At 40.7% G+C, this 26,115-nt stretch overlaps 1 protein-coding gene across 1 annotated transcript in view; it reads left to right on the top strand.

The window, feature by feature from the left end:
* Positions 1-26,115, top strand: part of DNAH12 (dynein axonemal heavy chain 12) — a 4,520,724-nt gene that overhangs the window by 3,125,959 nt on the left and 1,368,650 nt on the right. Inside the window, exon 44 of the mRNA XM_044078497.1 lies at positions 17,783-17,945. Coding sequence (XP_043934432.1) covers positions 17,783-17,945 — 163 coding nt within the window. The remainder of the gene's footprint in view (positions 1-17,782; positions 17,946-26,115) is intronic.

Below are 26,115 nucleotides of genomic sequence, written 5' to 3'. Positions count from 1 at the left end.
CTTAAACAGAGGGGAAACTGGCCCACCAATAATCCCTCTGAGGATGAGTCAGTATACCTAGAGGCGTTTGGATCTCGGCCCTCCACCTCCTGGGTGTCTCCGCCTTTCGACCCCCTTATGCAAGTTATTGCCCGAAAGGCGTGGGCTGCTCCTGACTCTGTAGAGCCAGTCCCTAGGAGGCCTTCAAAATTTATTACTGCCCCGTGTGATAAGCAATTCCTCACTAAGGGTGTCCCCGCTGATGCCATGGTGGTGGCTGCTGCCACCAAAAAGGAACTTGCAGATCCTTCCGTACCCGTCCATCCTCCTAATAAGGACTCTAGGACCATGGATAGGTATGGTAAGCGGATGTTTTCCTCAGCGACCTTTGCTATGCGTTCGCTGAATTACCTATGTCACTTCACCAGACTCCAAAGGGATATCCTTAAGGAGCTAGGTGATGTTGTACAGGATCCTACAGCTGCAGGAGCTCAGGAAAAAATTGCTTCGCAGCTAGGAACCCTTAATTCCATTGCAAACTCCTCCATGCGGCTTATATCATATGCTGCTGATGGAGCGAGTAGGGCCGCAGGTACAGGTGTGGCCCTTCGACGCCAAGCCTGGATGCGGCTATGTGACTTTGCAGATCCCTTTAAGGCGTCCTTCACAAACTCTCCCTCTGATGGGTCAGCTTTGTTTGGCCCTCAAGTGAAGGAAACTTTGACCAGGTGTGAGCAGGACGGCAAGACTCTTTCTGCCGTAGGAGTCCGTTTTCCACCCTTCTAGACCTTACCCCAAAGGACAGAAAGGTGGCAAAATGTGGTTCCGCAAATCCCAAGGAGTCACGCCGGATTCACGTGGTCAGTTTACCCCTAGAGGCAGAGGGGTAACAACAACAGATGCCGCTCTAGAGGCAGAGGGTCCAAAAAACCAGGGAAACAGAGAGCCTCTCTCTGACAAGCCCTTTCAGCATCCCTGAGATGTTGCCCGGCTGTCCATCCTTGGAGGCAGTCGGCCGAAGACTATCGCTGTACCCAGAAGCCTGGCGTTCCCTCACTCAAGACAGATGGGTACAGTCGATCATATCCGAGGGTTACAAAATTCCTTTCGAGGAAAGTCCTTTCTATCACTTAAATTCCCTTCCAGATGTACCACCCGGTCTAAGGGAAATTGCAGAGTTAGAAGTCTTAAAACTTCTGCAAAAAAGAGCCATTCAGCCAGTTACGACAGATCATTCAGAGCCCGGAATCTACTCAAGGTTCTTTTGGTCCCCAAAAAGACGGAGACTGGAGACCAATATTGGATCTCAGCAGACTCAACAAGTCTGTGAGGAAGACAAGATTCCGAATGGTCACTCTTCAGTCAATTCTGCCCTTCTTACAGAAGGACAACTGGATGTGCTCAATAGATCTTCAGGATGCGTACTATCACATCAAAATCCACAGACGCTCCAGGAGATTTCTCCGCTCGGCTGGGGTCCAGTCATTTCCAGTTCAGAGCCCTGCCCTTTGGTCTCACTACAGCCCCCAGAGTGTTCACCAAATGCATGGCAGTGGTCACGGCTCACCTGAGACGCCAAGGATTCCAGGTGTTTCCGTATCTCGACGACTGGCTCCTTTCAGCCACCACCAGGCATCAGCTTATTCAAGCCAGGGATTACACAATAAGGCTTTGTACTCTTTTGGGCATCTCGATAAACTTCGAAAAGTCATCCTTATCGCCCTGCCAGTCTATTACTTTCATAGGCGCAAACTTAAACACTGTTCGGATGTCAGCTACCCTTACAGATCAAAGAGTTTCAGACATTCAAAGTCAAGTCAGGATCATTCTGGCCAACAAGAAAGTACAGGCCAGAATGGTTCTAAAGGTATTAGGCCTCATGGCTGCGGCCATTACTCTTCCCCTGGCTCGCTTCTACATGCGCCTTCTTCAGTGGATGCTGTTCACACAGTGGTCGTACCAACAACTTCCAATGCGTCACCAGATTTTGGTGACACAGACTTGCAAAGATCATCTTGCTTGGTGGATCACATCTCCCCAGGTTCACCAAGGCAGACACTTTGTACCCCATCCCGGTAGCCACTGTCACCACGGATGCCTCCCTGATCGGGTGGGGGGTCATTATCAGGGCAGGATGGTTCATGGGGACGTGGCAGCCGTTCGAATACCACCTGCACATAAATGTCCTGGAGATGAGAGCAGTGCTTTTAACGTTGCAAGCCCTCAACGACTTTCTTCCCGTAGGGACAATTGCAGTCCACACAGACAACATGTCTGTAGTTTGGTATATCAACAAACAGGGCGGAACCAAGTCCTACCCCTTGTGTCGAGAAGCGCTCAGACTATGGCAATGGGCAATCTCCTCTCATCGGTTTCTGGTAGCAACGCATATCCCTGGGAAAACCAACATTGTAGCGGACAGATTGAGCAGAGCTATTCTCATGCCTCACGAGTGGTCTCTCAAGCAATCTATAGCGGAAGAGATTTTTCTGGAATGGGGTCGTCCATGTTGCGATCTTTTTGCTACTCCCCAAAACAGCAAATGCCCAGACTTCTTCTCTCTTCCCTCTTCCAGGCCATCCCCCCAGAGACGCTCTGACCCAGGATTGGCCCCAGGGACTTCTTTATGCCTTCCCTCCATTTCCTCTGATCCCTCAAGTTATCCAGAAGGCAACCGTTTTGAGAGCCAAATTGATTCTCATTGCCCCTTACTGGCCTCGACAAGTTTGGTTCCCGTTCCTCCATCGTCACCTTTTGGTGCAGCCGTGGCATCTGGACCCAGTGCCAGATCTTCTGATTCACCAATCCGGTCAGCTGCACCGGTCTATCCCTTCTCTCAACCTCACAGCATGGTTGCTCCACTTCCTTCCTTAGCCAGGCTTCCTTTGATCTCTAACCCAGTTAGAGACATCATAGTAGCTTCTTTAAAATCCTCTACCAGGAGGATTTATGCAAGCAAATGGAAACGTTTCTCTTATTGGGCTAAGGCCAAGAGTATTGATCCTTTCACTGCCCCTGTTCAGGCAGTCCTGGACTTCTTAGCAGAGATTTTTCATGCAGGCTCCTCTTCTTCCACAGTCAGAGTTCAATTGGCTGCTATCTCAAACTTTCATGTCGGGATTGCAGATCACAATATTATGTCCCATAGGCTCTGCAGGGCCTTCTTGAAAGGAATTTTCCTGCTAAAGCCTCCAATCAGGAATCCTCCTCCTCAGTGGGATCTAAATTTAGTGCTGACATCCTTGATTCTTCGCCCCTTCGAGCCAGCTGTTTCTTGTTCCCTGAAATTTCTTTCTTGGAAAACTTTATTCCTAGTGGCTATTACATCGGCCAGGAGGGTGTCTGAACTTCATGCTCTATCGGTTCGACCCCCTATTTGGTTTTCACAAAGACAGAGTTTCATTGAGAACTAATCCGACCTTTTGCCTAAGGTCGCCTCAAAGACCAATTTGAATCAATCCATTGATCTCCTGTATTTTTCCCAAACTATTCAGACAGAGCCGAACAGAAACTACATTATCTTGATGTCCACCGTCAACTCAGATATTATTTGGACAGAACAAAAATTTAGGAAATCTGATCAACTTTTTGTTTCCTATGCGGATAATAAGAAAGGCCTTCCTGTTTCTAAAGTGACCTTGTCTAGATGGCTTTCTTCGGTCATCTCTGAAATTTATCTGCTCAGGGAAAACAGCTGTGCTCAAAACCTAAAGCACATTCAACTAGGAGCTTAGCTACTTCTACAGCCTTTCAAGCTAGACTTCCTTTAGACACTATTTGTGCAGCGGCCACTTGGGCCACTCCTCATACTTTTGTTTCCCACTACAAATTGGACTTGGCCTCCAGGGACAGAGCCAGTTTTGGCTCTACAGTCCTCAAGAGTCTGTTCCATTGAGCCACCCAGGATAGAGGTGCTAGGGACGCGGTCCCATCAAGCAGAATGAAGGCGAGATTGACAACTTAACATTAAGAAGTTATGTACCTACCATAACGTTCCATGTTAGTTGTCTTCTCTCTTCTTTCTTGACCCTCCCTCCTTCCCCAGGCCTGGACAGACCTTTCTATAAGAAATTATTATGCTGAAGACCATTCAGACCTGGTCCTTCTTCCATACTGTAAGTTTTCTTTCTTCCTTTGGAAGTGTTTTTATGCTTGGTGCTATTGCCCTTTGTCATCAAACGAGATCTGGGTACTTACCGCCTTGCATCATGGGATATGGGGCTGCCTCGAGCTGGTAAAAGTGACTCTCGAGCTTAGCAAGTGCCGAGTCGGAGCCGATGATCGGCTCCGAACCCATCAAGCAAGAAAGAAGGCGAGAGAAGACAACTAACATGGAACGTTATGGTAGGTACATAACTTCTTATTTCCTTAGTTACAGTAATTTGCTCACTCAGTATTTCTAGCAGAGTAGCCTGCAGGGAATTTTTAAAGTCTGTCAACTCTTTATACTCCCCAAAAATACGTTCCCAATTACCTCTTTCTTGTCTATCACAACTCCAACATTTGCAATTCACCTGAGGAAAAATTCTTTGGAGTCTGCTTGTGGTGTAAAAATATCTATGCAGACACTTCCAAGCAAATATCCTAAATCTCCTAGACTTTGTTGCATATTTGAGGGCCATACATGTATCATTGCATTGTTTCTTTGTGAACAACTTATCCAATTTCTTTCCCCAATCCATTCTAACTTCCTCTGATTGATTCCTATAGTTATGCAATATTTTGTATGCTTTACTAATTATCCATTTTTTAATAGCAGCTTCTGTTCTAGATTCTACTAAAAACTCTACCACTGCTGGTCTTTTGGTTAGAATCCACCTATTACCTTCTGTTTGCTTATATTCTTATATCAGTCCTTGATAGGGAAGGCAATCTCTACCTACAGTCCAGATTCATTCTTGGCCTTATTCTATTACCTTTCCCTTTCTAATATTTGCTCACAATATCCAAACACACCAATACCGAATATCGTGGATCCACAAGAGAAGCGAGTCAAGTATTGTCTCACGGCAATTTATTTAAAATAATGATTTAGCGCTTTCATCAACATCACACGTTGACTTCATCAGAATACCTAAAGCCTGTGATCAGTCCCTATATATAACTCTAAAAAGTGGCACCAAAATAGCAGCCAATGCACAATGTCAAATTATTTAAAGATACATAGTGTCAGTTGAAACATTATAAATACAATTCATTGAAAAATTATAAATACAGTTCATTGAAAAAAAATCATTAAAAAATATATAAATACAATTCATTGGAAAAAATATGATTCATTAAGAGAATGCATTGAAAATTAATGCATTGAAAAAATAAATAAATAGTAAATAATCAACTAAACATTCATGTCAACAACGTGATATCAGAACAGGCTTGATGGGAATACTATCATTTAATCCGGGGAGGAGTTGTGGCATCCAATAGCAACTGCCACTTTACCTCTTTCTCCCCCAACACACTTTTGATGTTCCCTCCCCTAGGATTATCAAAAACCTGTTCCAGAATAGCAAATTTCAAAAAATGATCATTCCCTTCTTTCTCTCTGTGTCTATATAATGCATTGTTTGAATCCCTTTTTTTTAATATTATATTGATGGTCGTATATTCTGTTTTTGAAAAGGTCTTTCCAATATATTATCCAGAACAAAGCATACACTTCACCAGATATACCAAATGTCTAGTGTTACAGTTTTCCTTTTTAAATCTAACCTCCATTCTATTGACATTGACTAATATGATGCTTTCCTTCTCTAAAATGTAGTGACAATAATTGCAACTTCCACATTTTTGTGTGTGGCCAATCTTTTTATTCCTTATACCATTTCCACTACTCATTTCCAAAGTACTTTTAATATTTTTATCCATTTTGAAGACAAATGTAGGTTTGTCTTCTAATAAATGACAAATATCCTTGACAGATTTCAGAATGTTCCAACTGTTACTTTATTATGTGCTTAACCTTCTCTGCATAGGGACCACATTATACGTGCCCTATTATATTGTTTAATATTGGCTTCGTCAGCTTCAAAAGCAGTAGCATGTAAATGAGCACTTTCTCCTAATAAAGGTTTGTATTTCTTATTCCATTCTTTTACTACATAGTTGGCCATGTCTCTAATTAAACCTTCCGGGTACCCTCTCTCCAAAAATAAAGAGCTCATATATTCTATCTCATGAATCATGTCTTCATAGCAAAAAGTCATTCTTGCTGCTCTTATACATTGTCATTTAAAGATATTCCTGAACATTTTTCTCAGATGGTTACTCTCATATTCTAAGTAATTGTTCATTTTTTTTTCAAATTTGCTATTCTGGAACAGGCTTTTGATAATCCTAGGGGAGGGAACATCAGAAGTGTGTTGGGGGAGAAAGAGGTAAAGCGGCAGTTGCTATTGGATGCCACAACTCCCCCCGTATTAAATGATAGTATTCCCATCAAGCCTGTTCTGATATCACATTGTTGACATGAATGTTTAGTTGATTATTTATTATTTATTTACTTTTTTCAATGTATTAATTTTCATTGCATTCTCTTAATGAATCGTATTTTTTTTCAAGTGAATTGTATGCATATATTTTTTAATGAATTTTTTCAATTAATTGTATTTATAATTTTTCAATGAATTGTATTTATAATGTTTCAACTGACACTATGTATCTTTAAATAATTTGACATTGTGCATTGGCTGCTATTTTGGCGCCACTTTTTAGAGTTATATATAGGGACTGATCACAGGCTTTAGGTATTCTGATGAAGTCAATGTGTGATATTGATGAAAGCGTTAAATCATTGTTTTAAATAAATTGCCGTGAGACAATCCTTGACTCGCTTCTCTTGTGGATCCATGATATTCGCTATTGGTGTGTTTGGATTGTGGACTTTTTTCTTGGTTGTTTCCTTATACACTTTTATTTATTTTAATTTTATTTGCTCACAATACTTTGGTTCCTTTACCGTTTTCTCCACTAAATTCCATCCCCCTATTGTCTATTCTCTGTACCCCTAATTGTGGTCATAGTTTCATAGGTAGGTACTAGGCTATCTGCTCGAAGGCATTTATAAGCCTAGCTGGAATGTGTTGGCTTTCGCTGCCCCCTTAAATTAGTTCCCCGTGCCTCTGTCCAGCAGAGCCATTGAAGTGATCCCTGGGGTAAACTTTCTGTTTTCCATCCACTCGTCAAGGTTTCTCTTGAAGAGGGTTAGCGAGGAGCTCTGCCTAATGTAGACTGTAATCTTGTTCTAGAGCATGGGGAGTTTCTGGGACAGGAATCTATCCCTCCAGCATGTCCTATTTATTGTTGTGGTGAGGTTTAGATCCCTGGACCGTGTGGCTCGAGGAGATATGGTTTTCTTTAGGTGGAGCATGTCCATTAATTCTGGGTTGGACATGGCCTTGTATGTCAGGCACAGATCACCTCTGAGTAGGCGGTATGCAACCGAGTACAGCTGGAGTTTCTTCAGTCGAGCTGCATAGGGTATCTGCTTGAGGCCAGTGATCCTCTTGGTGAGGTACTTCTGTGGTCTTTCCAGTTGTTGCAGGTGTCTTGTAAGGTACATCCCAGATGGAGCATTGTATTCTATGATGGGACTGATGAGTGATGCATAGAGGGGCCCAATGACCTTTTTTGATCTGGATGCAAACCCTTTTGTAATTAGGTGGGCCACCAGGAAGGATTTTCTAACCACTTTGGCAATGTGATTATCAAAGGAGAGGTTACTGTCTACTTGAGTTCCAGGATCCCTTATTACATCTTCCGTATTTAGGGGGCTACCACTTATGTGGTAGTTTGTGGGTACTTTGTTTTTTCCAAAGGGGATGACTATGCACTTTTTGGCATTTAGCTTGAGGCCATGGTTTTGACACCAGGTATCTGTCTCAGTGAGACCCTTTTGGAAGATGTCTGTGTCAGCCGGAGAGTCAATTTTCACCCCTAGTTTGCAGTTGTCTGCGAACTTGGTCAGCCATAGTCCTCCTGTGCCTGCCTATACCTCTGAGAAATACATGCTGAACAGGAGGGGTCATAGGACTGAGCCCTGGGGAATGCCACTTGTAACTGGTTTAGAGTGAGACCTAGCTCCCGCAACTCTTACCATGTGGGTTCTGTCCGTGAGCCAGTTGGCAACCCATCTCGTGACGTAGGGGTTTATGTTCAGGCTGGTGAGCTTGTCTATAATACCTGAGTGGGGAATGGTGTTGAAGGCCTTTGCAAGGTCTTGGTAGGCTGTGTGGACCACCTTTCCTTTGTCTATAGCCTTGGTAACTGTCTCAAAGAAGTCCAACAGGTTTAGGAGGCATGATCTGCCCTTAACAAAGCCGAACTGGGTAGGGTCTAGTGTTTGGAGGTTTCCAATATCTCTGTTAATGAGATCCATGATGATGTGCTCCATAGCTTTGCAGACCAAGCTAGTCAGCCTTATAGGCGATAGTTCCCGGGGTCCGTTGTGGCTCCACCTTTGTGGAGTGGAATAACCATAGCTGTGTGCCACTCTGTGGGCACATAGCCTGTGGAGAGGCTGAGTTTAAACAGTGTGTTTAGGTGAGAGGTTAGTTCATCTTTAAGCTCATGTAGGACACAGCCCGGGACACAGTCCGGTCCCATTGACGCTGTGTTTTTGGCTTTGGAGAGGGCTGTTTTAACCTGAGTGTCTGTGATTTTAGGGGCACTACATTCTTCTGGTATAGTTATGGGCTCTTTTGGGGCTGAGAGAGGGGTGAGGTTTGCACTGAACCTGTCTGCCAGGATGTTGGCTGTATCGGTCGGTTCAGTGTATTTTGTGCCATTCTGCACTAACTCCGAGCAGATCTGAGAATTGCCACTTCTTGACATAGCTAAAGAATGCCTTGTGGTTATTTTTGGAGTCCATGGCAATTTTTCTTTCAAAGCTAGCCTTGGATGATTTTATGAGGGAACGTAGATTCTTGCTAATACTGATCAGGGATGTCTTCCCTTCTTGGGATTTTACTCTTTTCTGTACTAGTTTCCTCCTTCTATTGTATAGATTGTTTATGACAGGGGTCCACCAGATTGGTTTCCTTTTCTTGGAGGAGTGAGTCTTAATTTTGTTTGGGATAGCATGATCCATGCATTATTGTACGTGCCCGTAGAGTGCATTAGTAAAGGATTTTTCAGCTTGGACAGCATTATCCTTTAGCATGGGGGCTTTGAAACTTCCCACCTCGGTCTTAAGTAATGGGAAGTTTGCTTTTGAAAAGTTTTTCACGGTGGTTTCTTTGACCGGGGGGTGGTGGCGGAATGTGGATATCCAGAGTGATTAGTTTATGGCCAGATCTAACCAGTGAGGGGTTGACCTCCAGTGTGGAACACCGGTCGCCCTTGTTGGTGATGACCAGGTCCAATATGTTGTCACCTCTGGTGGGGGTGTTGACCAGTTGATCCAGGGCGTTTGAGTTTATAAATTCTAGGAAATGTTGGGCAAGGTAGTTTGTACTTGAGTAGCTCTCCCAGTTAATGTTTGGGTGTTTGGGTAATTGAAATCACCCAATATCAGGGTGTTTGGTAGGACCTTTATGTTTCCCAGTGTTTCCAGGAATGCGGAGTGGGGGTCCTGGGACATGGCGGGTGATCTGTAGCAAGCTATAATTTGAATAGCAGTTTTGCCCATTGTTAATTGCACATGGATGATCTCTGAAGCATCGTGCTGTGCCACTAACCTGAAGGTGTGGGTATCCTTGATGAATTTGGATACTCCCCCGCCTTTTGTATTTCGGTCTGGGTTTTGTGGCCAAAATGTATGGTATGAGTTGTAGCCTAGTTGTGCTAGTGTGCTCTCTGGAGCCTTAAACTAGGTTTCTGTTACTGCACATATATCAATTTTCTCCATACTGAGGAGTGCCTCAAGTGTGTGCATTTTGAGGTTTAGACTTCTGGCATTGAGTAGCATTACCGTCAGTTTTTTGTTACTTGTGCTATTTACGGCAGTGGGTTTGTCTTTTGAGCCTTGGCTAAAAAAGGCACTATGGGGGTTGCAAGAGCCTTGGCCAGTATTCGAAAGTGTAAGGGTGACAGATGCAAGCCGTCTCTACCGAAGCAGCGTGGCTTGTCGAGTATGTCATTCCAGGCTGACAGACACTGGATCCCCTTTGAATGACACCAGAAGCTCAGCCAATTGTTGAAATTGATAATTTTTTTCTCTATACCGTGGTATCATTCTTGGTGAGGGCAGGATGCTACTCAGGGTCAGGGTCATACCGGCCTGGGCTACGTAATCAGAGAGCTCCTCCATGTCTCTTTTTGTTTAGTCCAGGGAGGTGCGGCTCAGGTCATTCACACCAACATGGACAATGGCAGAGTCATATTTGTACTTGTTCTGGAGTGACCTGATTGCTTGTGTTATGTGGCGGATCCTGGCACCCGACAGGCAGCTAACAGTAACCTTCTCCTTGTTCAGCCTAGTGAGTGGGATGTCAGTGTGCCTGACTATAGAGTCACCTATTACTAGTGTGTTGGGTATGTTATTTTGCCTTAAGGGCTGTGATAGTGTGGCACACTGGTTTTGTGAAGTATGTGTTTCATGGTTTGATTTGGGGGGGGTGGAGGTTCCTTGGATGTCTGCTTTGGAGGTCTCTGTTGTTTCTGCAGATTTTTATTTAGAGCCTGCGGGTATGTTTTTATGTATTTATGCATGTTTTTTGCCAGTGCTGGTTTCATAGGTCTGTGTAAGACTGGTGGTGTGATGCAAGTCATTCCCTTCTCCTCTTGACTGCCTGGTCCAGTCTTGGGTTGAGAGAGCTTAGCCTCCAGTTTGGCTGTATAATTGCATCTCTCACATGTATTAGTGTTTGGTGGAAGGAGGAGAGGGTTGTCTGTGTACATGAGACAATTGTAACATTGCCTCAAAATGCCCAGATTCACCAGTTGGACCAGAGAGTACACCTGAAACTGCCCTTTGGACATGCCTGGATAGGTACAGTGAACTGTTTTACTGATTGGCTGGTAAGGTTAAATAGAGAGCCTTGCCCTTCTCTACAGTATGAGGGGGTCTAGTGCTAAGGTTTATTAGTGCTTGCTATGAGGTTTGAGCAAGTGTCAGTATGAGAAGTGAATGGTTTGAGTGCTTAAGTTGAAAGTTTGTCTAGTTCCAAGGGAAAAATTGAAGAGTAGACTTTGTGGAGCCGGGAATACTTATACCCTAGCTAACTGGTGCTGCCTGGTGCGCAAAACCGTGCAAATGCGGGTTTTATACCAGGGAAATGAAAGAGATAGAAATTAGCCCAAAATGGCCAATAAACTACTAGTTTCTGGGCTGAAACCACTCCTCCAGGGACAGATAAGCTGCTCAAAGCTCCCTCTATCACAGTGAACAGCGAAACTTTCTTCTGTCCAAATAAGGTATGGGCAAACACAGAAACTTGTAACACAGCCCTGAATTCAGCACTAACCTGAAAACTGGACTATACTAGCTTAGAAAGGCAGGAAACCAAGTATATTTTTTTGTTTTTTTCAGAAAATAAAACAGATACAATCAAAAAAACACTTTAAATGCACAGAAATGGCTATCACACTTGAGTGTGTAGCCTACAGCAGTTAAACATGTACTTTAAACACAAAAACAACTTTGTTAAAGTGCAGGCAGTAAAATAAGTACAATATATAGTTCAAACAAGCTTTTTAAATCACAGAAACTCTAGAAAATCGGTATTTTAGGTGCAGAAAAATGATACTTAATCACTCCAAAGTCTCTCTTTTGTCTCTCTGCTGCTGTAAAACTCTGCAGGGCACCAGGCAGGAGCTTGCTGAGCTGTATACCAGCACAAAAACCTTGCAAATGTGGGTTTTATAGCAGGGAAATGAAAGATAGAAATTAGCCCAAAATGGCCAATAAACTACTAATGTCTGGGCTGAAACCACTCCTCCAGGGACAGATAGGCTGCTCAAAGCTCCCTCTTTCACAGTGAACAGAGAAACTTCCTTCTATCCAAGTAAGGTATGGGCAACACAGAAACTTGTAACACAGCCCTGAATTCAGCACTAACCTGAAAGCTGAACTATACTAGCTTAGAAAGGCGGAAAAACAAGTATATTTTTTTTTTTTTCAGAAAATAAAGCAGATACAATCAAAAAACACTTTAAATACACATAAATGGCTATCACACTTGAGTGTGTAGCCTACAACAGTTAAAAGATAATTTAAACACAAAAATGACTTTGTTAAAATACAGGCAGTAAAATAAGTACAATATGTAGCTGAAACAAGCTTTTTAAATCACATCAACTCTAGAAAATTGGCATTTTAGGCAGAATTAGCTAAAGGCAGCAAGAAAATGCAGAAAAATGATACTTAATCACTCCAAAGTCTCTCTTTTGTCTCTCTGCTGCTGTAGAACTCTGCAGGGCACCAAGCAGGAGCTTGTTGAACTGTATACTGTCATCCCTATCAGTAGAATCTCATGTCTCCCTTCCCATGTTGGCTTGTTTCTTAGACTACATCTATGTTATTTGTTATTCTCTTTAAGGATCTGCATCCATAATCACCCCCCCCCCATTTCTCACCCCTTTCCACTTCGAATTATAGCTTTCTGCTTGTGATATGTACAGGAGTCTTAACTGTGTAGCTTTGAAATACTCTTTCACATCAAGTAATCCCGAACCACCATATTCTTTTGAAAGAATGACCTTATCTCACTTGACTCTTGTCCTCTTCCCCTCCCAGATAAAATATTTCAATTCTTTATTAATTGCTGTCCACAAAGTCTCTTTTCATTGATAAAAATATGCCTGACCTGTGTATAAAACTAAAGGGAATAAAAACATTTTCACTGGTTATATTTTGCTGTCCATATCTATAAAACAGAGCTTCCAATTTCTCAGTTTTTGCATTATTTTTTTAGTCTCTTCCCACATATCCTTAGCTGCCTTAACAAAATCCTTTTTAATCCGTACACCAAAGTACTTCATTTTGTAGTGTCCTCATAAATATTGGTATCGCTGAACCAATTTGTGTGAGTACATAATTTAGAGCTGTTCCTTTGTTTTATTTTCATTAATTCTGTATCCCAAAAAGGCTTGAATCTGTCTCAGAATGTTCCACAACACTGAAATGTCCTTTTCTGATTTTATCAATTATAAAATAATAACTTCTGTGATTAAAACCAACTTTTCTTGATTCTCATACCAATTATATCCTTGAATTTCTGAGTCTCTTTTTTTCTTTGCCAATGGTTTTAAATATAACACAGATACACTAAACACCGAAAGTGTGATAAGAGACAGGGACACAGGTGGACAGTGGTCTCACCTTCAATAACCACATCGTCACAACAGTCAGGAAATCCTTCTATGTGGCACACCCCATCACTAAGGGCTTTTTATCCAGAAAAAAGGAGGTCATTGTCCCACTGTACTCATCCCTCATTAGACCCATTATAGAATGCAGTGCCCCATTTGGTATGTACCTCAAGACATCTGTAACAACTGGAAAGGCCGCAGAAATACCTCACTAAAAGAATCACAGGCCTAAAGCAGATGTCATATGCTGACCGCCTTAAAAAAATCCAGCTATACTCTGTCGCATATCATCTACTGTGAGGTGATCTCTGCTTAACATATAAGGCCATGTCAAACCAAGAGCTGCTGGACATGCTACACTTAAAGAAATCCCAATCCCTCAGAGTCACATGCTCCAGGGATCTAAACCTTGTCATCACAATAAACAAAACATGCTGGAGAAATAGGTTCCTCACCCAGAGACTCCCCAGACTCTGGGATAGACTGCTCATACATGTCAAGCAAAGCCTCTTTGGCCCTCTTCAAAAGGAACCTTGATGATTGGATGGGAGAAAGGAAGTTCACCCCGGGGATTACGTCAGTCGCCCTGCTAGACAGGGGTCGAGGGAAGTAAATAGTGTGGGAAGAAATGCCAAGGAATTGTTATGGGTAGGCTTGTATAGGCCCTAGGGCCGATAGCCTAGTACCAACCTATGAACCTATAACAAAGGGGAAAGAGGACACCCTTGTCTGTTTCCACTGCTTAAACAGAACTTATCAGAGAGGCCCCCACTTTAATATTTGCCTTAAATCCCTCATATAGCCCCTAATCAACCTTATAATTTTATCAGGGAATGCAAATGCTTCCTTTTCCCTACTTATAAAATATCAGCTTACTCTGTTGAATGCTTTCTCTACATCAAGACCCACCAACAACAGTGGAGAGGGATTTGTATCTTGTCAAATATGCCCTTATATTGCCAATGTGATTCTGTTCTATTATATTCTCTTAGATTTTGTGCTTTCTTGTATGTCTGTTTTTCAGATTTGTCTACTTAAAGTACATTTCTCCTTGGCTGGAGGTTTCTTCTACCCTTCAACAAATAAAGTGGGTGCATGGCAGCCCTACAAATATGGAAGCCCCACATCATCTGCATGAGAAATTCAACCAGTGAGAACTTTCACAAGATGTTGATGGTTTTAGAAAAAGTGATTAGACTAGCTTCTACTGCAGCAGGGCTAGAGACACAGTGATGTGAACACTGGCGCTAGGTGATAGTCACTGTTGATGTGACACTCTGACCCCATATACAAAATGGGAAAAACGGAATTGGTGCCATTTCCTGATTAGACCAACTTTTCAAGAGTTAAGAATAACAAATATAATGAATACCTACAGTTATGGCAAGTGTCTTATACATATTTATTTTATTTTTATTTATTTTACATTTGTTTACTGGGATGGTCCCACTGGGACAGTGCCCATTTTCAGCGGAGGTCCGGGGAGAAAATCTCCAGCTTAAGCTTACATACAAAGTCATCACATCAAGTAATAGAAATTATAGACAAAAAAAAAATGAGTGCACATTTACATGATAAAAATTTTAAAACTAAAATATAGGCATAATATCAAATAGAACAAAACTTTAAACACTTGAATATAGAAAAATAAATGGTTGAACTTATATATATGTGGAGGAACATAATATTAGTTAGGAAATTAAGTAGGGAGAATCACTTAGGCAAAGTAGTTCATAGTTAGTAATGCTTCCGTGGTGAGAGTTGCAGCTAGAAATGTAACTACTTATAGAGAAGTAGTGTTGTTAGAAGGGATATGTTAACAGAGTTAGTATGTACAGCCAAATTGCATAAGTAGTGCTAAGTTAATAATTAACCTGGAGTGTTACATGTGGAAAGCCAAGATTCAAATCAGTGTCTTTTGAGAGATATTTTGAAATTATTATGATTACTTATGGATCTATTACTATGTGGAAGGGTATTCCAATTTTTGGCAACAAAGTTAGAGTAAAGAGAGTTGCCTGTTGTATTGGATACATTAGTTACTTGGAGTAAGACTTTGTTAGATGATCAAAGATTACAAATGTTAGAATAGGGTTGTAGAAGATTTTTTAGGGACGGTACGTTGTCAGGATTGTGCATTATTATGTGAGTCATTATTAATTGGTTATAGTTCATGACATGAGTTAGTTCCAACCAAGAACATTTTCTGAGGCATTGACAGTGATGGGTTGAATGTGTGTAATCTGTTGCAAATTTGGCAATCTTATTGTAACATGATTCTAATTTACTTAGTTCTCCCTTTTTGAGGTTGGTAAGTATGGGGGATGCATGTAAGAGTGAGGAGAGAAGGTGTGTTCTAGCTATGGCTATTCTTGCAGTATCTGTTAAGAATATTTTGTTTGTATACATTGTTCCCATTTTCTTGTGAACCTTTTTCATTGTGTTAGAATTGTGTATGTCAAATTTTAAAATGCAGGAACTGCAGAGCAAGGTACCACACAAACTTGTTCTCCTTCAGGAACACCAAAGCATTATTTTACAACAACCAGGTTGTTGTAAAATAAAGCTTTGGTGTTCCTGAAGGAAAACATGTTTGTGTGGTACCTTGCTCTGCATTTCCTGTATTTTGAAGTACTTGTTTACTGGTTTTTGGGTTGTTTTGTATGTCAACTTTTAGTCTGTTGTCAATTAGTTTTGTTTGGGAATCTGGGGAAATCCTAGTATTATTATTGGCAGTGATATAAAAGTTAGATGGGAGGTTAGTAGGTTTTGATGGATGAAAGATCATAAGTTTAGTTTTATTAGGGTTGAGAATGAGTTGTGAGTTTGGTAGCCACATTTCAGTATCAGAGAAGGCTTTTTGTGTGACTGTAAGAAATTGAGTTATTGTGGATGCTGCACATATGAGGGTTGAATCATCTGCGTACTGTATGATAGATGCTTGACAAAAGGCAATATTAACATCATTTATGGATATGCTGAAGAGGAGGGGCCCTAGGATGGAACCCTGAGGGACTCCAAGTGTAACAGGAAGGTGTGGGGCTAGATCATGCTTCCATTTCACAGCTTGCTGGAAGCTAGATAGAGAACTTTGAAACCAGTTAACAGCATTAGGGTTGATATTAAGATTATTCAGAGTGGACAGTAACTTAGGATGGGAAACTGCATTGAATGCTTTAGACATGTCCAAAAAGACTGAGGATTATTTTGCCATCATCTCCGAATTTGTTTATAGTATTAGTGAAACTTAGAAGAGCTGTAGTAGTGATATGATATGCCAGAATCCATGCTGTGACGATGAAAGGAGATTATTGTTTAAAAGGTGTTTACAAAGTTGAAAGTGAATACATCTTTCCAGAATTTTAGAAAGTATAGCAGTTGGCTGGTAGTTTGTTAGTTCTGTTAAATTGCCTCCTTTGTGTAATGGTGTAATATATGCAATTTTCCAAATAGCTGGGACAGACTGTTCTGTTGTATAGCGGCTTTTAAGTATTGACACAGGGAAGGCAGTAATAGCTGCTGTTAATTTTAGATATTCTGCTGGCAAGTTATTTGATGCCAGTGAAGTGGGTTTCAACTTCTTTAATTGTTTTGCAATAGTTTGTTTTGGGACTGTCTGAAATGAGAATGCATCTACAAAACTGCTTGGATTGTTGGGTGTTGGCTTTGTGGGAGACTTGCTATTATTCTTAGTCAGTGCTAAAAACACTTTCAGTATGTTAAATTGATCAGCAATATTGCTTGTGTTATCAGGTAAGTTGGAGGGGGGGGGGTTGTGGTTTGGCCAGGCTGAAGTATGTTATTGATTATGTTCCAGATTTTTTGTGGATTCATTCTGTATTTCCATTGTAAATTCATGAAGAGCTATATATATATATATATATATATATATATATATATATATATATATATATATATATATATATATATATATATATATATATATATATATATACATATATATATATGGGTTACCTTTACATTATCAGCAAAATAAAATGTGTATAGCAGGGGGGCAAGCCCCCCTGCACCCCCCACACCCTCGCTAATTAAATATACCAACTCTGAGATCGCACTACATTGCAGTAACGGGAAATAATTCCATTCTGTACTGTATGGAGATCTCCATTCAGTCATTTCCCATTACCGCAATGTAGTGCAATCTCGGTATATTTCGGTGTGGATGGTGCAGGGGGCTTGCTATATACACTTTATTTTATTTTCTTTCTTCCGTGTTTTCTTGCCTTCACATTGTTGAACATTCAAATGTTCGATGATATGGTCTCGGTCATATCATTGTCGAACATTTGAACATTCGATAATGTAAGGGTAACCCATATATCTATATATATATCTATATATATATATATATATATATATATATATATATATATATCTATGTGTATATATATATATATATATATATATATATATATATATATATATATATATACTATATATTTTGTATTTTCCATACATTTTCGCAATAAGCATTTTTTGTCACAGAGTCAAGATTTCATGTGATGATGACGTGTGCCTTTTCTTGTTTCAGATTTCTTCAAGAACTTGGACGTCATAACTATGTGACTCCCACCTCATACCTTGAGCTTATTGCTGCCTTCAGACAAATTCTGACTCAAAAACGTGATGAAGTAATGAAAGCAAAGAAGAGATATACCAATGGTTTGGATAAATTAGCATTTGCTGAGTCTCAGGTCAGTGGACACTCATAAACATTATATATGTGTGTGTGTGTGTGTGTGTGTGTGTGTGTGTGTGTGTGTGTGTGTGTGTGTGTGTGTGTGTGTGTGTATATATATATCTATCTATATATGTATATATATATATATATCTATATATATATATATATATATATATATATATATATATATATCTATATATAGGTTCATAGGTTCATAGATTAGTACTAGGCTAACTGCCCTTGCGAGCCATTTTAAGCCTAGCCAATTATCCCTTGTGAGACTCATACCCTGCACCTTGTGTTTATAAGGCAAACACCTTAACCATTAGGCCACCCTCCTATGTGTGTGTGTGTGTGTGTGTGTGTGTGTGTGTGTGTGTGTGTGTGTGTGTGTGTGTGTGTGTGTGTGTGTGTGTGTGTGTGTGTGTGTGTGTATATATAAATATATATATATATATATATATATATATGTATATATGTGTGTGTATGTGTATATATATATATATATATATATATATATATATATATATATATACACACACATATATATAGGTTCATAGGTTCATACTAGACTATCTGCCCTAGGGCATTTATAAGCCTAGCCAGAGTGTGTTTGGCTTTCGCCTCCCATTTTAAATTAATTTTGCTATGCCCTTTTTCGAGGTTAGTATACTGTGCCTCTGTCTAACAGTGACACAGAAGTGATACTCGGGGTAAACCTACGATCGCCCATCCACTCATCAAGATTCCTCTTGAAGAGAGTCAATGATGGACTCTGCCTAACCTGGACTGGGATTTTATTCCAGAGTGAAAGGAGCCTCTGGGTTATGAATCTGTCCCTCCAGCATGTCCTATTTATTTCAGTGCTGAGGTTCAAGTCTCTCGAGCACGTAGCTCGATGGGATTTGGATTTTCTGAGGTGCAGCATGTCCATTAATTCCGAGTTGGACATGGCTTTATACGTCAGGCACAGATTGCCTCTGAGCAGGCGGTATGCCACTGAGTAGAGCTGGAGTTTCTTTAACCGGGCAGCATATGGCATCTGTTTGAGCCCTTTGATCCTCTTGGTGAGGTACTTTTGGGGTCTTTCCAGTTGCTGCAGGTGTCTGGTAAGGTACATCCCAAAAGGGGCATTGTACTCAATTATGGGCCTGATGAGGGATGAGTAAAGAGGCATGATGACCTCCCCTGATCTAGATGTGAATCCCTTCATGATTAGGTGGGGTATATAAAATGTTTTTCTAACCACTTTGGCCACATGGTTGCCAAATGAGAGATTGCTATCAACTTGGGTCCCCAGGTCCCTAATTACTTCTTCTGTACTTAATGGATTACCACCTATGTGGTAATTTGTGGGCACTTTGTTTTTGCCAAAGGGATGACTATACACTTTTGGCGTTTAGCTTGAGGCCATGGCTCTGGCACCAGTTGTCTGTTTCTATGAGGCCCTTTTGGAGGATGCTTGTGTCGGCTGGAGAGTCGATTATGGCCCAGTTTGCAGTCATCTGCGAACTTAGTCAGCCACAGTCCTTCCGTGTTGGCCTGTACCTCCGAGAAATATATACCGAACAAGAGAGGTCCCAGGACTGAGCCTTGTGGGATGCCACTTGTAACTGGTTTGGAGTCTGACATGGCTCCAGCAATTCTAACCATGTGGGTTCTGTCCTTGTGCCAGTTTGCAACCCATCTAGTGACATAGGGGTTTATATTTAAGCTGGTGAGCTTATCTATAATGCCCGAGTGGGGTATTGTATCGAAGGCTTGTGCGAGGTCCAGGTATGCTGTGTGGACCACCTTCCCCTCGTCAATGGCCTTGGTGACTGTTTCAAAGAAATCAACAAGGTTTAAGAGGCAGGATCTGCCCTTAACAAAGCCAAACTGGGTAGGATCCAGTGTCTGTAGGTCCCCGATATCTTTATTTATGAGGTCCATGATAATCCTTTCCATAGCTTTGCAGACCAAGCTAGTCAGGCTTATGGGGCGATAGTTTCCAGGATCCGTTGAGGCACCACCTTTGTGGAGAGGGACCACTGTTGCTGTATGCTGCTCTTTGGGTACATATCCTGTAGTAAGGCTGAGATTGAACAGTAGTTTTGTGTTTGGGTTTAGCTCTTCTTGGAGTTCATGTAGGACGCAGCCCAGGACACCGTCTGGTCCCATTGATGCTGTCTTTTTTGCTTTGGAGAGGGCGGCTCTTACCTGAGCATCTGAGATGTCAGGGGGGCAGCACTCTGCTGGGATATATATTTGCCCTTTTGGTGGGGAGGGGGGGAGAAGTTTGCGCTGAACCTGTCAGCTAGGATGTTGGCAATGTCTGTGGGTTCGATGTATTTTTTGTCATTTTGGACTAATTCTGAGCATATCTGGGAATTCCCACCCAGGTTCCTAACATAACTAAAGAAAACCTTGTGATTATCCTTAGTGTCCTGTGCAATTTTTCTGTCGAAGCTGGCCTTAGATGATGTTATGAGTGCCCGTAGTTTTTTGCTAATACTGATCAGAGATGTCTTCCCTTTTTGGGATTTTGCTGTATCATGTAGTAGCTTCCTCCTTCTATTGTATAGTTTGTTTATGGCTGGGGTACACCAGACAGGACGTCTGCCTTTGGAGGATTGGGTCTTGGTTTTATTTGGGATTGCATGATCCATGCATTCCTGAAGGTGTTCATAGAATGCGTTTATAAAGGATTCTGCGGTCTGGGCCGTATTTTCCACAGGCTCGGGGGCTTTGAAGGATTCCACCTCGGTTTTGAGGAGTGTGAAATATATATATATATATATATAGATATATATATATATATATATATATATATATATATATAAATATATATATATATATATATGTATATATATATATATATATATATATATATATATATATATATATATATATATATATATAATATATATATATATATATATATATATGATTCCCCTTTATAATCTCGAGATACTGAAAGCTCGAATGTCAGTATCTCGAAACTATTAAGTCGAACAGCCCACAATCCAGAAACACGAAAAACTTATATCCCGAACATTCACAAACCATACACCACACAACACACACACCATTCAACTCACGGCACACAAACTACACAATCCTACACTACATCTATGCAGGGGGGCAAGCCACCCTGCAACCCCCACACCCCCCCACTTATATATACCAACTCCGAGATCGCACTAACAGTTGAAAAATGCATCACTCACACGCAGACATTCCACACTCCCTTGCACAAGCACAACCTCCCTACCCTAACCCACACACATAACTTACAATAAACCTCACATACACTCACTTACCTTCATTTCCGTAAAGCATCCCGGCCAAATACTTCCCATCCCGTTGCTACACTACATAAGCGCGGATTCACGCTATTCGAATTCGTGCTTATGCACTTTCGAGATTTTATATTTTCGCCTTTACGGTCCAGAGATACTGAAATACGAGCTTTCATTCTTTCGGGATTGTAAAGGGGAACTATATATATATATATATATATATATATATATATATATATATGATTAACACTTGACTCACAGCTTGTTTTTAACATTATTAATTATAGCTAGCATACACTCAATTATACTTTCACTGAAGTTTGCCTTTGTTATTACAGCTGCATAGTGAGTGTGTGGAAGTCTTAGACAGGGAGGGGTGAATTATTCTGGCATAGTTTTTAATTTAAAATACCCAATATTTTCAATATTTCCGGTTACAAATATTCATGTTAATGGCTTTAATGACTCCTTTAGTTGACTAAAATGTGAAAGATCATAAATAATATCAAAAAGCAAAACGTTACCTATTAATCTTAGTTTTTCATGAAGCATAAAATTATATTTCTCTTTTTGGAAATACACTTATCGTTTTGCACGTCCTGTGCAATCAGTCTTTCTACTCCAGTGACCAGCATTTAATGACTTTCTAATTGTACTTCAGTTTGGTGACATGGCTGATTGTTGGTCCAGTACAACATTTTCACTGCCTCCTAGAAAATCTGCTCTTCTTAAGGTTGAGATAAATATGCAAACTTATTTACTCCAGAGTGACAGCTTGCAAGGTATTGCACTTATTTGTGTATATAGACATTTATAATTCTACTTAAATGACTGATTCCTCATAGAGTGCAAATTCTGCATTAATTTCTACTAGCCCTGATCTAAAATATCCAGATATGTAGCATGCAGACCAGAAAAACTTGCATCATATTTTGTTGAATATCTTTCTATGAAACCCTGCTCAAATACTGCACATTTCTCCTTAAAAACATTGTGGCATAGAGGGATGCAGTCCAGACTAAGGCCCACACAACTTGAGACAGATTAGCAGCTCAGATGCAGGAGTAGCAGGTGTGGTAGGAAAGGAATGAACAGCCAACATCATCTTGCCCATCCAGGGTGGGAGGAGACAGTTTAGCCTGCTGAGATGCTGACACCTACTGGTGAGAAAGAGAGGTATATAGCGTGTGATACTATGGGTAGGGTATATGCTGACAAGCTGCAGCTGGTGGCGGTCTTTATGGGGTATGAGTAGGAATGTACATGCCACAGAGGAAACACAGTAAGTCCTTACATATTCTGGTACTTAGCAAAAGAAACAATAGCTTTTTAATAAGTGCTTCTGGCACTGTGCATCTTTCCTTAGTAAAGTTCACAAGCCTTTCAGGAGGGTTTATGTTGTAGTACAGGTAATTCATGTACCCTGTATAACTTTAATGCGTAGGAGGCGTCTTAGGACAAAAAAATGGGAAATACCGTTAATGGCTGTCTGGATGATGACTGCGTCAGAAACAATTCATACACTGGTGATGCAGAATGAATAGATAATTATTGTGGCACCGAAATGGTCAGCAGGCACAAGGGATAGGCAAAAAGAATATTAAAAAATTGTAAATTATTTTCAATTTTCCTTTTAGAGAGAGAGAGAGAGTGTGTGTGTGTGTGTGTGTGTGTGTGTGTGTGTGTGTGTGTGTGTGTGTGTGTGTGTGTGTGTGTGTGTGTGTACACATATACATATATATCTGTGTGTGTATGTGTCTGTTTCAGTAGTAGTTACTTCATTGCATAATAACAGAGAAGTAATATAGTACAGGTGCTTAATTTTCTGTTGATGTTGTCAGCTCAGTAATAAGTAAAATACTACAGATTATTTTGGTAAGTGCTGGAAGAAGTAGGGACAGATTTAGAGTCTGGTTCGCATAGTACATGAATTGTAGTGAGGAGAGCGACTCTCATAATAAAGTGATAAAATTGCCAGGTATCACTCTTGCTTAGTGGGCAGGACAGGAATGAGTGACATGCATTGAAGTTGCCTTTGCAGCATTCATTCCAGAAGTGCACTGGGTGCTGCAGAGAAGGTCAGAAGGTAGCAGAGACATACATCAAGGTGCTCAGCAGGGTGGCGTGTGCTGTCAGTACTGAGCACCAGACATTGCGAAAGAGCTTATGTTACATTACAGGGTAGACAGCAAGAATGCACTGTACAGCCTACATTAATACAATTCACATGGTTTTCAAGAGTGTTTATATTACATTACAGTTCATTCAGCAGGACAGCTCTGTGTGCCCTACATTAGCACTGCAGTCAGAGTACTTTGTGGGGAGAGGGCTATACAAAATAACAGACTAAGCAGCACTACAGCATTTTGTTCCTAAACTTAACTAAGCAGATAAGATGTTCATCGTGTTCATTTGAAGTAGGCTGTACCCTACTTTATAATGGCTCATTACACAAGTTGACAATTTAATGTTGTGGCTATATAAGGTGCAGAGCACACAACTACTGTGCCATGCTCATTACTGTCTTGCACATAGGACTTGGGTCTGCCTTCATTGTAGGATGCATAGTTGCATTTTGCACTGTTCATTACTGTAGTGCACCAATAACCAGTGGAGTGGACAGACCATTGTAACAGAGGCAGGGCACACTGCAGGCCACCCCTATATTTCTTACAGGGTTATTGAGTAACAACACCAAATAGTTTTAACTTAAAGATTTGGAACACAGTAAAACAACTATGGGCAATATAAGCCATAGTAGCACAGTGTGCACCTATATAGCCTAATATATAAATGCATGGCTACCTTATGCAGCTTACATGCACACTGAGAACCACATGAGCTAGGCTACTATGTAGAAATGTATAATGCAGTCCAGGATGATACTGAATGATATCATACTTGTGCCCCGTTTTTGTGTACTACCTGTCATTTGCCTTGCCTATTATTTGGGATTTATAATTAGGGATTCCAGTCATAAAATGATGTAGCCCTGACAAGACAGAGGCACATATAAAGTTATGCTGATGTCATTACAGTTCACTCATGCACATTAACACCTTGTGAATGCAACCTGATGTATTTGCTTATGCCTTCAATTTGATATAAGTGTTTGAGCAGGTATAAGGGGGTGCCTCATGTCTGTAGTGGTAACACTGTACTAATGTGATAGCTGTCAAGCATGTGGCTTTGCTGGCCAAATACAAATTGTTTAGCTCATCCACTTTTGCATGTTTAAGTACTCGGGAGCTCAGACTGCTGTGATTGCATTCAAAATGCAACGTTTTATTTCTGTTCATTTTGCCACATCTGTTTTCTGCTAGTAGACCTCAACAGAGTTTCCAGCGGTCCATTGTGGATGCTGTTGGCAGCATTTTCACTGATATTTGTCTGGCAGATTTTAAATGATTGCACAACTGAATTTGCTGGTTGATTGAATTCAGCCAATAAAAGATTTGCATGGCTGCAACAGACTTTTTCAGCTTTTGTGAAAATAATGTCTTAAAACAAATGGTAGACTGAGGTTTCTAATCTCCATAACTTGTGTGATAATGACTGGTGATGCTATAAGATATGTGTGTGGTCTCTGCCTCTAGCAGTAAGTAAGGTTTGTTTGTATTTTTCTTGTTAAAATGTTATTTAAGTAATCCTCATTCTCTTGATTTTATGTTAATTTTTATCAGATTTCTGCTTTGGTTGACTCAGTCAATGTATTTTCATTGTGCTTGTTCTTTCATATTTTTTCTGTGGCCTTTTGCCCTCTGTGCCTGCTGACTATTAACATTTTTTCCATCCTTTCTCTTAGTCATTTCATGCCAGTAACCGCTAAGTCACATACCACACAGAAGGGGGCTGGCAACAAGGAGCGACGTTTTGCCTTGTGGTGTCTGTACTTTAAGTAGCTGGTGATGGGGTTAGAGCTACCATCATCCAGATAGCTTTGTAGAGTAGATTTTTTTTCAGTCCCTGTTCCCACTGTTGCAGCCAGCAGTCACTTACATGAGTTCCTGCAGTGCCTTCTTTGTTGTACGTGCATGTTTCTGGACACATGATCAAAGGCTACTGTGCTACTGGTTACACATGTTAGCTACAAGCACACACCCTGGGCCCATTTCCCTTTATGTTGTGCACTTCTCTCTTCAGCAGGTACCAGCAATGGAGTGGTATAGGATGGGTAAGTAGGCATGAGCAGCTTCCCCTCAGCCTCCAGTGGCAGCTTCTGCAGAGGCCAGGTTGCTAGTCAAACCATTGATCATCTTGGTCACAGTCAGAGCTAAGTCCTTCTGCATCATGGAGTCATTGACTTCAGTTAATCCTCATTGATCCAGCCTTCTGCAGGTTTAGTTTATTATGCAGTCTATTTAGTTTACTTTTAGAGTAAGCTTATTTGTGTTTGTTTGGATGGTTATCAGGAATACATTTTAGTGCTTTAGCTGTTGTATTGTAGTGAAGTCAGGAGAATACCCATGACTTTTGGAATTGTATGCCAAGCTCTAAAATGTAGTTCTCAGTTAAAAAAAACTCCCAAAATGACAGGTTAAAGCCAAAAAAAAAAAAAGCCACAGAGATTAATAATGAAAAAATAAAAATTTAACAAAGTATATAAGCATATGTCAAGTTTTAAAAATGCTTGTAATTCATCTGCTCTAGGAATCTCAATGTATTTTTCAATATGAATAGAATATTTTATAGGGACAGGTATGTATCACAATAAGAGAAGCACTCCAGTTTATGTGGAGTGGAATACTATCCCAATGAAGAGGTATTCTCTGTGATACCTGTCCCCATAAAATATTCTATTTATGCTGAAAAAGAGATTGAGATTCCTTGAGCAGATGGATTACAAGAAATTTTAAAACAAGACATGTGCTTATATAATTGCTTTTTTCATTATTAATGTCT

The sequence above is a fragment of the Protopterus annectens genome, chromosome 7.part1 (assembly GCF_019279795.1).
Source record: "Protopterus annectens isolate FY-2018-M chromosome 7.part1, PAN1.0, whole genome shotgun sequence".
NCBI classification, from domain to species: Eukaryota; Metazoa; Chordata; order Ceratodontiformes; family Protopteridae; genus Protopterus; species Protopterus annectens.
This window is presented reverse-complemented; position numbering and strand designations above follow the sequence as displayed.